Source organism: Eriocheir sinensis, chromosome 54, assembly GCF_024679095.1.
Source record: "Eriocheir sinensis breed Jianghai 21 chromosome 54, ASM2467909v1, whole genome shotgun sequence".
NCBI classification, from domain to species: domain Eukaryota; kingdom Metazoa; phylum Arthropoda; class Malacostraca; order Decapoda; family Varunidae; genus Eriocheir; species Eriocheir sinensis.
In genome coordinates this window covers 5,519,223-5,534,743 of record NC_066562.1, presented here as the reverse complement: position 1 = coordinate 5,534,743, position 15,521 = coordinate 5,519,223, and the positions used below count along the sequence as shown (strand labels likewise).

At 42.6% G+C, this 15,521-nt stretch overlaps 1 protein-coding gene across 9 annotated transcripts in view; it reads right to left on the bottom strand.

The window, feature by feature from the left end:
- Nucleotides 1-15,521, bottom strand: part of LOC126983610 (probable histone-lysine N-methyltransferase CG1716) — a 63,329-nt gene that overhangs the window by 12,368 nt on the left and 35,440 nt on the right. For 7 of the 9 annotated variants that reach the window (XM_050836427.1, XM_050836428.1, XM_050836429.1 and 4 more), the window contains 4 exons: nucleotides 2,898-3,099; nucleotides 1,904-2,001; nucleotides 1,271-1,442; nucleotides 26-268 (listed from right to left, as the gene is read on the bottom strand). In XM_050836427.1, the coding sequence (XP_050692384.1) occupies nucleotides 26-268; nucleotides 1,271-1,442; nucleotides 1,904-2,001; nucleotides 2,898-3,099 (715 nt within the window). The remainder of the gene's footprint in view (nucleotides 1-25; nucleotides 269-1,270; nucleotides 1,443-1,903; nucleotides 2,002-2,897; nucleotides 3,100-15,521) is intronic. The other 2 variants (XM_050836433.1, XM_050836435.1) reach the window with 1 other exon arrangement.

Sequence of the window (15,521 nt, the reverse complement as noted above, 5' to 3'; positions counted from 1 at the left end):
TCCATCAACACATCCCACCACTCACCTCCACCTTGAGAGCCGTGTGTTGGCGGGAGAGCCCAAGATCCGCCATCCAGGACCAGAGCACCTTGAGGCCATGGTAGTCGAGGAAGAGCCTACGACACGCCGGCTCGCCCGTCTGAAGGAGCTGCAGGAGCATGACGCGCGAGCTGAAGTCCTCGGCGCGCACCATGAGTCGGGAGAGGTTGAGCGTATCCTGTCTGTTCCGAAGCTTGTGGGAGTTGAGCTTCTCGATCTCATCCTCGAGCTGTGGAAGAAGGAAGGCGGTCAGGAAATGGTTAGGAGAGGGAGAGATGGTTAAGAGAGAGACTGATAGGAGAGGAAAGGTTACGAGAGAAATGGTTAACATGAGAAAAGTTTGGAAGATGATGAATAAGAGAGAGAGAAGACAGACAGATACAGAGGAAGATAGACACAGACAGAGAGAGACAGAGGGAGATAGACACAGACAGAGAGACAGATAGACAGACATACAGAGGGAGGTAGAGACACAGACAGACAGATAGAGAGGAAGATAGACACAGACAGACAGATAGAGAGGAAGATAGACACAGACAGACAGATAGAGGGGGGACACAGACAGAGACAGACAGACAGACACAGAAAAACAAAAACAGAGGAGGTAAGAGAAGGTACTTGGTAAGGATATTGCTTCAGCTGTGAGAAAATACATTAACACAGATTATACTAACTTGATAGCTTCTGATCATAATGAAAAAGTTCCTTGACGATGAGGCACTATTTCACCGAGTACAAAAGTAACCCATGATCACGGCAACAGGGAACGAACCTGAATATGAAACTAAGTAACTTGATCCTTGATAAAAAAAATATATATGCCCACTGAAGAGCACATACAAATTGGTGACTGTACCCTAACTCTTACAGTGGACAAACCATTAACGCCGTGCCAATTGCAGCGGACAGGTTAAAACAACAGGCCAATTGGATGATAAATATACCCATAAACTCAACCCCCAAATCCGTGCCAATTGCAGCGGACGGGTTAAAACAACTAGCGAATTGGATGATAAATAAACCCATGAACTCAACCCCCAAATCCGTGCCAATCGCAGCGGACGGGTTTAAACAACTAGCGAATTGGATGATAAATAAACCCATAAATTCAACCCCCAAATCCGTGCCAATCACAGCAGACAGGTTAAAACAAGCCAAGTGGATGATAAATATACCCATAAACTCAACCCCCAAATCCACTACACACCCAAACATAATTAAGAATCCAAACCTTTCTTACATCAATGTCCTCAAAGTAGGCTCGCCGCTCTTCCCTCTTCCGCCTGTCTCGCTCCTCCTTCCGCCGTGCCTCGTCCTTCTCCTCCTTGGTCTGTTCGTCTGGTGATTCCCCGAGCCAACCGCGGCAGATAGCGGTGCCACAGTAACACTTCTGGGGCTCACGGCTGCGGGGCGAGGCAAGCGTGACGGTTTTATTTTTTTTATTTATTTATTTGTCTTCTTACGGGATAGGCAACAGCTCAAAGGTGCGAATAAGGAGGGGGGAAATAGAAAGCCTGGGTGAATAATAGATGAATGATGAATAACTGGTGAATGATTTGTAATGTTTTGTGTACCATATGTTATTTTACTCATCTTAAATTTTTTTTTTTTTATTTTTTTAGGTAAATTTTAAAGCTCCTCTTTTATATGGATTACATGGCTTACATTTTGTTTCTCAAGTGACCACACACACACACACACACACACACACACACACACACACACACACACATACATACATACATACATACACCCACACCCACACACATGAAAATAGATATGGAAACAGGACAAAACAAGCTTATCTAACATTCCGAACACTACAACTAGGTAAAAACACACACACACACACACACACACTTACCCATATCTCTCCAGTCTGTAGTCAAAGTTAATCTCCTCTCCCGCCTCGATGTGCTTCTTGGAGAAAAAGCCAATCCTGAGGTCACCATTCACCGTCCACTGCAAGAGAAGGGAACGAGAAATTTGATGTTGTTGTTGTTTGAGGTTGGCGAAGGGAGATGAAACAAAGGAAAGTTACACACACATACAAACAAACAAACACACACACACACACACACACAAAAAAAAAAAAATAAATAAATAAATAAATAAATAATAAATAAAAGAAAAAATAAAAGAAATAAGTAAATAAGAGTAGAGGAAGAAAAAAATGAGACTGATAAACTAATGACAGGTAAGAACACAAACAAGCCTATTGAACCATGCACTCTTTGTCTGTTTGTCTGTCTGCCTCTCTGCAAATGTCTGTCTGTATATGTCTGTCTGCATATGTCTCTCTCTCTCTCTCTCTCTCTCTCTCTCTCTCTCTCTCTCTCTCTCTCTCTCTCTCTCTGTCTGTCTGTCTGCATGTCTGTTTGTCTGCATATGTTTGTCTGTCTGTCTGTCTGTCTCTCAAATGCATTCTGTCTTTATAACACTCCCACAGACCCACAATAATAAATAAATAAATAAATACCAAACCTACAGAATAGTAAACAATAATACAACATACGAACACACATATGAAGGAAGTTTAGCAAATAACTTATCTCCTCTCCTCTTCCCCCCCGCCTTACCTCTCTCCTCTCCTTTATTTTCTCTTTTCTCCTCTTCTCTACTCATCTCTCCTCTCCTCACCAGTCTTTCCTCTCTCCCTTGCCCTTACCAACACACACACACAAACACACATGCACACAAAAGAAAGATAGAGGTTTGGAACAGACTGAGTGAGGATGTAATATTGGCGAGGAGTGTGCAAAGCTTTAAGGAAAAGTTGGATGAATATAGACACAGAGACGAGACCACACGAGCGTAAAGCCCAGGCCCTGTAAAACTAGAACTAGGTAAATACACACCTTCTGCGTCTCAGCATTGGGGTCGCAGGAGTGGTTGATGAAACGCGAGATGTTCCCCATCCGAGTAGCGTCAATCAGCTGGTCAGACTTGAGGGCCATGAAGTAGAAGTGGGCCCGCATGTCCCTCGCGTACTCCTTCCTCCGACGCTTGAACTCCCGCGTGTCGAAGACCTCGCCCACGTACTCCATGATGAAGGTCCCGCTGTGGAGAGAACAAGTCACTGTGAGATGCGGATGAAATGAAAATGTGTCGAGAAACATACACATACATTTTTTTTCACAACAATGGAAGAAGCTCAAGACAAAACAGTAAAAGAAGAGTTAAAGAAAAAGGAAAGAGATAAAAGAAAAAAAGAAAAGGAAAAGGCCGCTAACCAATCCTCGCTTAACCCAGTAGCAGCGACGGGCCAAATTTGTGGCTTTACCGTGTAGCAGCGACGGGCCAAATTTGTGGCTTTACTGTGTAGCAGCGACGGGCCAAATTTGTGGCTTTACCGTGTAGCAGCGACGGGCCAAATTTGTGGCTTTACCGTGTAGCAGCGACGGGCCAAATTTGTGGCTTTACTGTGAAGCAGCTACGGGCCAAATTTGTGGCTTTACCGTAGCAGCGACAACCAAATTTGTGGCTTTACCGTGTAGCAGCGACGGGCCAAATTTGTGGCTTTACCGTGTAGCAGCAACGGGCCAAATTTGTGACATGATATAACCCCCCCAAAGTAGATGATGCATAAACTGATCACAAATGCTTTGATATATATTATGAAACGGTTTGTGTGAGTGATGATTTTTTCTCATTTTTCTCGCTTAGAGGGACCATTAAGAAACATGATCCCCGCTGCTACCGGGTTAAGAGAAAACAGAATTGAGTGGCCAGAAGAGAGGGCCAACTGTGGGTGGAGAGGCATTTTGACACTCCCCTCTCTCTCATAGCAGGGAAATACAGATGATGGCTGGCTGGGGATTGGCAGGGTATGGCAGTGAGGTGAAAAGTAGATTAACCCCTTGACTGTGGACTTCCTACAAGAAGACATCACCAAGCTACAGGAGTGGAACGAAAAGTGGCTGCTACAACTCAATGAAGAAAAATGTAAAGTCCTGCACCTTGGGAGGGGATATCCAGCACACCAATACTACATGGGAACCACTCCACTATCCACCACAGAGGCAGAGAAAGACCTGGGAGTATATGTTACTAGGCTACCAGTGAAGGCCAAATCCGTGTCAATCGCAGCGGACAGGTTAAGGATGAGATGGATGGATGGATGGGCGGGTGGACAGAGATTAACTAAGTGTAAGGGTAAAATTGAGAGTGGATGAGATAGATGGATGAAAAGTGATGAGATTGATTGATTGGATTGTGGAAGGATGAGGTGAATGAGTGGATGAGACTGAGAAAGTGCTTGAGAGGTGAAGGATGAGGTAAGGATGAAGTGGATGAATGGATGAGAAAGTGCTTGAGAGGTGAAGGATGAGGGCAAGGATGAGCTGGATGAATGGATGAGACTGAGAAAGTGCTTAAGAGGTGAAGGATGAGGGCAAGGATGAGGTGGATGAGTGGATGAGACTGAGAAAGTGCTTAAGAGGTGAAGGATGAGGGCAAGGATGAGGTGGATGAATGGATGAGACTGAAAGTGCTTGAGAGGTGAAGGATGAGGGCAAGGATGAGGTGGATGAATGGATGAGACTGAAAGTGCTTGAGAGGTGAAGGATGAGACCAAGGATGAGGTGGATGAGTGGATGAGACTGAGAAAGTGCTTAAGAGGTGAAGGATGAGGGCAAGGATGAAGTGGATGAGTGGATGAGACAAAGTGCTTGAGAGGTGAAGGATGAGACCAAGGATGAGGTGGATGAGACTGAGAAAGTGCTTGAGAGGTGAAGGATGAGGTAAGGATGAGGTGGATGAATGGATGAGACTGAGAAAGTGTTTGAGAGGTGAAGGATGAGGCAAGGATGAGGTGGATGAATGGATGAGACTGAGAAAGTGTTTGAGAGGTGAAGGATGAGGGCAAGGATGAGATGGATGAATGGATGACTCTGAGAAAGTGTTTGAAAGGTGAAGGATGAGGACATGGATGAGATAGATGGATGAATGGATGATAAGAGATTAAGAAAGTGTTTGAGGGGGGAAGGATGAGACCAAGGATGAGACAGATGGATGAATGGATGAGGAGATATTGAGAAAGTGTTTGTGGGGTGAAGCATGAGACCAAGGATGAGATAGATGGATGAATGGATGAGGAGATAAAGTGGTTAAGAGAGCGAAGGATGAAACCAAGAATGAGATGGATGAAAAATTATGAGTGAGTAAGTTTTGAGTGAGATGAAGGATGAAATGGATGAAGAATGAGATTGAGTGACAAGGTGATGGATGACTAATACCAATAGATAGCTGGATGAGTGGATGATTGATAGTGAAGTGGAGCGTAACAAAGGGAAAGGGTGAGAAAAGCCGATAAAAAATGTGGATGGAAGAAAAATATAAAATAGGAAAATAAAATACAACACAAATTAAGATGAGAAAATGTTAAGAAAATGAAGAAAATTATGAAAAAGTATGCGGGGTGAGATTGGAGAGATTACAACAAATACTGTTCCTCTTTTTCTTTTTTTTCTTCTCTACTAATCTCTCCTCATCAGTCTCTCCCATACTTTTCCCTCCCCTCCTTTTGCCTCTTTCCTCTCCTCCCTTCTCTCTTCTCCTCTCCTCTCCTCTTCTCTCTCCGAACCCAAAGAATGAATTGAATAAGGTGGAGGAATATAGAATGACAGTACGAGTTGCAGAAAAAAATTGCAAGTCTAGTTTTCTCACTGATGGAAGCACAGACAAAGCCTCACACGGGTCACAGAATCTTGAGCATAAAAAGGAAAATATATGGATGAGTTTAGGATATGAAAGAGTGAATCAAGATGTGGGAAAAAATATATATAGATGGATTTAGGATATGAAGGAGTGAATGAGAATGAGGAAAGGATATATAGATGAGTTTAGGATATGAAAGAGTGAATCAGGATGTGGGAAAAAATATATATAGATGGATTTAGGATATGAAGGAGTGAATGAGAATGAGGAAAGGATATATAGATGAGTTTAGGATATGAAAGAGTGAATCAAGATGTGGGAAAAAATATATAGAGATGGATTTAGGATATGAAGGAGTGAATGAGAATGAGGAAAGGATATATAGATGAGTTTAGGATATGAAAGAGTGAATCAAGATGTGGGAAAAAATATATAGAGATGGATTTAGGATATGAAGGAGTGAATGAGGATGAGGAAAGGATATATAGATGAGTTTAGGATATGAAAGAGTGAATCAGGACATGGGAAAAAATATATATAGATGGATTTAGGATATGAAGGAGTGAATGAGGATGAGGAAAAATATATAGAGATGGATTTAGGATATGAAGGAAGGAATAAAGATGAGGAGAAATATATATGTATGAAGGAAGGATATGAAAGAATGAGTTAGGATATGAGAAAAAATATATATAGATGGATTTAGGATATGAAAGAATGCATCAGGATATGAGAAAATAATATATAGATTAATTTAGGATATGAAAAAGTGAATCAGGATATGAGAGAAAAATGTATATATGAACTTAGGATATGAAAAATTAAGGATGAAAGCCAACAGCCACTGACACACACGCACACACACACACACATTGTTTAAGGGTGTGAAAGTGTCCACGTATTCCTGTATCCAAAAGTGTCCATCCTGAAGCTTCCCGCCCCATCATACAACACTACCAAAAAAGCTTGACCCCCAACCCTACTCTACCCTCCCCCGACACGATTCACCTCACCTCAAGATATTTTCCAGCCATTTCCTTTTTCATATTTGCTCATGGGGTAAATAGTCCCATGCAAAATTTGAGCTGGATGAGTGGATGACAGGTGGTTAAGAGTGCTTGTGAGGTGAAGGATGAGACCAAGGATGAGACAGATGGATGAATGGATGAGGAGGTATTGAGAAAGTGGTTAAGAGAGAGCGAAGGATGAAACCAAGAATGAGATGGATGAAAAATGATGAGACTGAGTAAGTTAGAGTGAGATGAAGGATGAAATGGATGAACAATATGAGACTGAGTGATGAGGTGATGGATGACTTAATACCAATAGATAGCTGGATGAGTGGATGACAGGTGGTTAGGAGTGTTTGTGAGGTGAAGGATGAGACCGAGGATGAGACAAATGGATGAGGAGATATTGAGAAAGTGGTTAAGAGAGAGTGAAGGATGAAACCAAGAATGAGATGGATGAAGAATGATGAGACTGAGAACATGTGTAAGAAGGATGAAATGGATGAACAATAAGAGATAGTGAGGTGGAGGGTAATGGGGGGAAGGGAGAGAGAACCCAATAAAAATGTAGATGAAGAAGTATATGAAATAGTCAGTCTAAAGGCGTTAACATGTTTAACTGAGGAATGAATTTAACTCGCAATAGAAGTCAAGTCCAGTAAATTCGGCTTACAAAAAAATCTTCCCTCCCTTTAAAACCCTTCCGTCAACTTTCCATTACCGTCCACCAGTGTTCGGCAAACTTTTATCAACACGACCCGTTTTTTTCTTGAAGTATTACCCTCGTGACCTATTTTTTTCCTTGTATGCTATGAATGAAAATTTTCCTCTACAGCTATTCCCATTATTATACAAGGTCACTTTTTCTGATGAGTATTTTTCATGTTTTGTATTGGTGTAAATGTGTGGCAGAGCTTTACCCCTTGACTGTGGACTTCCTACAAGAAGACATCACCAAGCTACAGGAATGGAACAAAAAGTGGCTGCTACAACTCAATGAAGAAAAATGTAAAGTCCTGCACCTTGGGAGGGGATATCCAGCATACCAATACCACATGGGAAACACTCCACTATCCACCACAGAGGCAAAGAAAGACCTGGGAGTATATGTTACCAGGCTACCAGTGAAAGCCAAATCCGTGCCAATCGCAGCGGACGGGTTAATGACAGCACCATGAGCTGTGTGCCTCCCAAAGGTCTATTATCTCCGTTAAGACTTAACAACCCAGTAAGTAGTCTAACACAACCCAGCGCTGCTGTGCAACCCGTGCCTTCAACAACCCTGCTCTGGTATGTTTAGAGTTTCTTGATGTGCAGACTCCCTCCCATGACCAATATGACCACACACTACAAGGACCACCAGTACATGTCACGGTCAGACGTGGGTGAGGGAGGCCGGCCCATCAGGGAGAGCAATGACATGCATCACACGGAGGGAAGGGAGGAAGGAGTCACCCATCAAGTTACTCCTGAACATAATCTTGCCACCCTACACCAACACCATCCCTGAGCCACCTGTCCACAGTCCATCCCTCCCTGGCCAGGCTCCACCCACCCCTGGACCAACACTGTGCCTTCCTGCTCCTTCTTTGCCACTCCCATGACACAGTTCCTCAACTTTCAAAGTGATTCCCAAAATGCTGCCATTCTCCAAATTTGCAATGACTTCTTTTCCTCAAAGATAAAAATATTTACAAAATTTTTGCACAAGGTTTTCAATTCATGTGTCTGAAGGTGTAAAATATTCTTAATACAATGTTAATTTCGTAACAAATCTAAGTACATAATAATCTTTGTTCTACATTTTATGATATGGCCCAAAAGTTTGTGTTACAACACATTACACACTCAGCTCAACAGGCATCCCAAGGCATAGATAAACATCAACATTCTTTAGTATCACAGTCCTTTATTTACCTCAGAGCAGTGCCTGAGGCCACAGGTACACACAGTATAAAACAGCACCAACATGACCCAACACTGCCCACACTGCTTCCACATGTCCCTCATTCTGGGTGCTCTAGACCCACAAGGCTGCCAGAATGGACCCAACACAGCAAAGACAGATTATGCCAAAAACAAGTTTGTTGTAACAAATAAAGACAAATTCAGTCTTGTGGAGGTGTCATTGGAGGAATCATGACTCAAAAACTGTATTACTTAACAAGAACTCTTATGCTGAAAGAGGAGTCACTTTCAACATCTTCCTTTACAAAAATGGTGCTTGCAGCCTTAGGATTCTATAGGCTTCATTTGATCAGTCTTTTTCCTGTCTATCTGAGAAACATAGACACTTGAAATGCCAGAGCTGGTTTCAAATATCATGTGTGGTGAGGCTGGGCTGGGTGAGTAACACACATACATGTCTGAGGCCAGTCATCATTTCCTATACCCTCTACTGACAGCAGTAAGTGGCAATGTTTTTTCACAACACTTCACTTCAGTAATCTTGGGATCATTATTTTACAAACAAATGGCTTTTTCACTGCTCCATTTCTTTATCATCAACAGCCAATGACCAGTGTGTGCCTTGTAATCTTATGTTGTACTGCCATGCATTTTTTTATTGTTTTATTAATCAATTCTTGAGTTCTATTTAGCCCAGTCTGATCTGAATCATGAGGAGTGACATGAGTGAGAGGGAAGGCAAGCTTCCTTGACAAATACAAAACTGTCCAGACCTTCTCAACAACTGTGTGTGTGTGTGTGTGTGTGTGTGTGTGTGCGCATCCTTCACATGGCCTGCCTCATCACACAACCCCAAACACTTTACACAAATGATTCAAGGCCAAACCTGATTTTGTTTGAAGGAGACTTTTTAATTTGTAAAGTTTCAGTGAGTGGAGTGAAAGTTCATCCATGACAAGAACTCTATAAACAGGACATTCCTGTGGCCAGAATCTCTCAGTGGTGTGCAGTGTGTTGAAGCATTGTACTGCTGCATACAAAACACTGACCCACCTAACTCTAACCTTGTGACTTTGTGGCCCCTTTCTGTGTGGCAAGACACATGGGGTAAGGGAGGGTAGGGAAGAGGAAAAAGGAGACTCTGCCACACAAAGGTTTACCAAGTCACAGTGAGTTAAGGGTAAGGTGGACCGATATTTTTTTACCACAACCATAGTTTGGCAACATTTGTCTTTACAATGTTACTGTGTTCAGCTGCCACACCAGCCACCCTGCCCAGCCAACACAAACACCTGCCACACAAGTAACCTGCATGCACCAGTTTACAAGCACAAAGCCAACACAGGTGCAGGCAGTATGATGCAATGGTTCAACATGTCACTTCCTAAACCTCAACAAAAACACATTGCTGACATCTCATTAATTCCTTCCTCCACCTGAATGACAACACTTCTTGCCAAGACTCCACACACACAGGCTCAGACATTTTTCCTCTATGCAGTATATGATAAAGACACATTACTTGTATCTCTATTGCAGGTGTTCATAGATAACACATTTAAATATCAATGGCAGTAAATGTGAATAGATGTACATGTTCCTAACTGTCTACAGGGAATAAGGGAAATGTTAATCATCAATATAACAATCTGTCTAATCTGTCATTGGAAAAATATTTTTATATCTAATCTGCTGAACCACATTACTTCCTTATCAGGCACAGGAATGTTGACCTCCTTGTCTCAAATGTGAAAACTCTCTTCCCACACTGGGAAAAATACAAGACTTTTCATGTCCACAAAAACCATCCACAACATGGGTCCCTATTCATCAGCTAATACTGGGGGCAGTAATCAACCATACTACAAAATGTGCCTCAACACACAGCCACAGGCCCTCAGTATCACTGCCCCCAACAATGGCTCTGTACAACACAGTAAAGTCATTACATGAAGTCATCTTCCCAGCATATGTTCTGGCCACTACTCATTGCCAGCACAGTGGCAGTCAAATTAACACATTATGAGAAAACGACAGGTGCAGTTACTCAACAATGAGAGCTTCATTTACAGGGAAGGAAGGAAAAAAATATTTTCCTCCTTCATTATTAAACACTTGCATCATTTTCCTGTGTGACACTCAATGTGACGCAGGAAAACTAATAAGTGAGTAATGTGTCAGATGAAGCAGTGTTCAACCCTGTGTGTCCCAGCAGCACCATGTGTTGGTAGGGCAACACAACACAACACAACACCCTCTTTACAAGTGGATGGCTGGCCTACACTTTAACCTGATGGTTCAGTGTTCAAAACACTGCTGGGAAGATTGTTTCAAGCTTTGATTTGCCATACAGGGAAAGAAAATTAAAATTCATTGTCAACTTTGAAACATAACACAATATATATAACGACTCTTGGTATGAAACACATCCTCCTGAGATACATTCAACAGCATTAAGTAAATGTAACAATAACATCACAGATCATTCTGGAGGGAAATATGAAAAGCACTCTGAACACCCACACCATCACCACACACCTCTACACTTCCCTCCAGCTGCCCAGTGACAACCCAACACCTCACAACCAAGAACCTTCATCCCCTGGACTAGCTAGGCCAACCACCACCCAACTTGGAAGGTAACGGATCACTACAACGGAGATATCCACAGTGAGGGTTTAAGTGCCAGGTAGTGCCAAGAACTTCAATACAAAGAGAATATACCAATCTAAAAAAAAAAAAAAAAAAAAAAAAAAAAAAAAAAATTTTTTTGGCAATCCTGCATTTCCCCTCATAATGAACCTCTCCACCCATCACGAGACATTGGCAAGGAAAGGCTAAGTGTTGCGTTACTGGTTACAATAAATATTTACCTATGAACACATTATTCACAGCATTGTCAAAACTCAACATTACATAAACACAAACATTAAATATACACCTATTGACACCCATTCCTTGACCATGGCAGAAGACTCTACATATGTTCCTATACCTACACTCCATCATTGCAAATTCATCTCCTCTAATGCTTCTATCCCCTTCACCTCAAATACTCTACCAGTCCTCCCAGCATCATTTCAACTCATACATCCCTTCTTTCATGTCACCTACACTCCACCATTACAAACTCATCTCCTCTAATGCTTCTATTCCCTTCACCTCAAATATTCTAAGAGTCCTCCATCATCATTTCAACTCATACATCCCTTCTTTCATGTCACCTACGCTCCATCATTGCAAACTCATCTCCTCTAATGCTTCTATCCCCTTCACCTCAAATACTCTACCAGTCCTCCCAGCATCATTTTAACTCATACATCCCTTCTTTTGTGTCACCTCATCCCTTCACCTCCCCTCCAAATGACTCATCTCCACTCATCTCATTTTCCTATCTTCTTCCTCTCATATTTTACCACACTGTCTTAATGTGCAGCTCAACACTAGTTTACATCCACACCAAGCCTAAATCATTTCCCAAAGCACCCTTTTCTCTCTTCTCATTTCACATCCTTTTTTTCCCTTATGGGGTTGGACAAGCTATGAGTCTCTCCCACTCTTGATGATATAAGTAACAACTGAAATGGTGCATACAAATGACTTGACATACCTTAATACTGAACAGAAAATTACACTACACTCATACACACTCATGCACAGACACACACTTCCCTCCAGCTAATATACACAAACACACACTGCTCTTCAGTTCCTTGAGGCAAATCCTGAACTTTTTCCTGCCCATAAACTCCCTTTTTTGCAACATACAAACACAGGTTTCAGCTTAAATAAATTCCTATGCTACCCAGACATGGTGTAATCATAATCTGTAATCGTAATCGATTACAGTTGTAATTGATTACAATCGATTACGGTTGTAATCGATTACAGTTTTTCAAGTAATTGATTACTCTCTTGTTTTTTGTTAAGTAATCGTAATCAAATACATTAAAATGTAATCGTAATCGTGATTACTTTTGCAATTACATTAGCAAAGTTTTAGTTAATAGTTTCTGGTACACAAGTATGTACTCTAAATATCTGTAGTAATTCAACCAATTAAATATTTAGTATGGTACATGTGTGTGAAATTTGCAAGTTCACCTTTCAGTCCTTCCTGTAATCACGATTGTAATCACGATTAATACATCATGTAATCGTACTTGCAATCAATTACACCTGATTTTATTGTAATAGTAATCGTGAAAATATTAAGTTATCGTAATCGATTACATAACATAAATAATTGCCCATGTCTGATGCTGCCTATCCATTCATTCATAGCTTTAATGTATTGCTATTGCCTCCAGAAACTCCCCTTGAGGCAAATTCTTCACTTCTCCATACTCCCTTTTTTGCAATCTTCCACTTATTCACTATTTCCACTAAGAATTTTCCACTCCCTTTTCACAATATTCACACCCCATCCAACACCTCTCCATCTTGTGTTCCTTCATCTACCACCTAAGCCTTACTGGTGGTCACACAGACAGCCCTGACCTCCTACTTGCCTCGGGCACACCCTCGTCACAACCAACCAGTGTGCAGCCTCCCAACCTGGCCCACCCCATCACTCACTCCACACTCACATCTTTTGCTCTCACACCCAAACCCCATCTCCTCAATACTTTCTCTTAGAGCTCAGACTCTCACAGTAATAACAAACTACAAAGTAATATCACAATAATCAGGTACAATGTGTTACTTGCTCATATTTGGGAGCTTTGAGGATGTAACTATTGAAACATTATCTCTCTCCTGTCTTCCTGTCTCTCTTCCACTGCTTCAGGCACTCAAACACACACACACCTAGTGCACACTTTCCCTTCACCAAGGAGAAGCTTTCTAATTAACTTCTAGAATCAGTCTTCCTCCTTGCAAACAGTGCTGGCTAACCAACCAGTGGCTGCCTCTCACACCTCTAGAGTGTGGCAGGTTTGTAATTAATTAATTGATAAAGACCTTTCAAAGTGGTCCACCAATTTGTTGTCCACAATACTGTAGAAAAATCTAACACACTGTGCATCAATAAAAACATAAAAGGACTGTTGCAGGAGCTGGTTTCTGTGGCAATTTTGTTTGTGGCTTTCCTTTCATTAATAAAACAATCATGTTTTGTTTTTCAAGTGCCTTTAAGGCAGATATCAGGCCACTCATGTCTGAACAACACAACACAACACAGTGATGCCAAGGGAATGGGAAAGACGGGCCGAGGTGTGGAGGGGGAGGGGGAGTCCAGGGATGAGGTTGAAAATGCTTGCAGCACATGTGCTGTTATCAAAATTTCCACAGCAACATTGTTGCTGAATGTTAATTAAATCCAGACATTCAATGAATGGTGATAGTAACATCTTCAAGAGATACTTAACAACACTCACACAGAGCATTGCCATAACCAGCCAACACAGAGCCACAGAAACCATGAGTTAACAGTCCAGTGCCTCAAGCACTCTTTATAATTTTCAGATACACAGTGTTGTGATTTTCCTCCAATATTACAATATAACTATTTAGTAAAAAGTAGCTCTCTTCTAACTATTAACTCAAAACTTTAGTGGTAACACTCAACTTCAAGTTCCAAATTCATCAACTTCAAACTCTCAAAGACAGATACTTAGAAACACAAACGTACACACACACAAACACACACAGCTTCAGAGATAAGCTGGATACTGACAGACACGGGGACAGAACAACACAGGGCTACTGCTGATCCTGTACACCTCAGCTAGGTACACACACCCTGCCTGCCTGCCCTCACTGCCTCACCACCACCTAACACCCACACAACACAAGACAAGAGCAAAGCATATAATTGCACCTAAACTGCATGGCAATGGTCTACAGAGCCGTCACACACTCTTAAACGCTCCTCCTTCATGACAGCTACATGTCAGGAAATCAAGTGAATGGCTCACAATAAAATTAACCATGTGTGACAACAGCAAGTACAAGAAAGATTTTACAAGATGAGTTACAGACACAAAGGGTCATTATTACAGACTTGCTCAGTCACAACAGAACCCTGCCAGTACAATGCCATTAACAGTACAATGACCCTCACATCCAACTAACTCTCCACAACCGGTGCCCCGAGTGACCCCTCAAAGAAGGTTCAACAGTCAGTCTGACCGTCTGCCCCTTCTTGGAGGTGCATCGAGGCCACAGTATGTAGAGGAACGTTGCATTGGCTAAGGATATGTGGTGATAAGGTTCGGCTTCCTCTTCCTCCTGGTGGTGCTGCTGCTTCTGTTGGTGCTGCTTCTGGTGGTGCTCCTGTGGGTGCTCCTGGTGTTGGTGAAGCTCCTAATACTCCTGCTCCTTCTCCTTCTCCTCCTCCATTTTCCTCTGTATGTTTTCTTTCTCGCAGGGTGAGTGAGACAACTCGAGACCCGTGAGTACTGAGAGCCTTGCGGCGCGGGTGGGTGGGTGGGTGCGGCGGGTGGTGGGTGGGGCGCCCTCCACCTTGCCTGGCCGCTCCCTGACGGGTGGGTGGTGGCCCGCTGCGGCCCTGTGCCCACCAGGGTGCCTCAGGGTAATGCCTCATGCACTGGCAACTTGCTGATGTCAGAGTCCCTTAGGCACATGAATAACTTCCTGGAAATTTGCACATTCAGTAGTACCGTACAAAGGCTTCACCATCGAGGTTTATAATAAAAGGCACAAAGTTATAATAGCAAGGCTGGATACACACACTCCCCCCCTTACCTCTCCTCTCCTCTCCTCTCCTCCCTGCCCTGCCCTGCCCTCCCCAACAAGTATCCCCATGCAAGAGGGGGAAGCAGACACCCACTCCCTTCCTCCTCCATCCTCCCTCACACCTTCACCCTCACATGGCCACAAATCCAAAGCGCACAGCAGTGAGTAAATCAAAGTTATCCTCCTCAGACTCAGCACACAGCCACC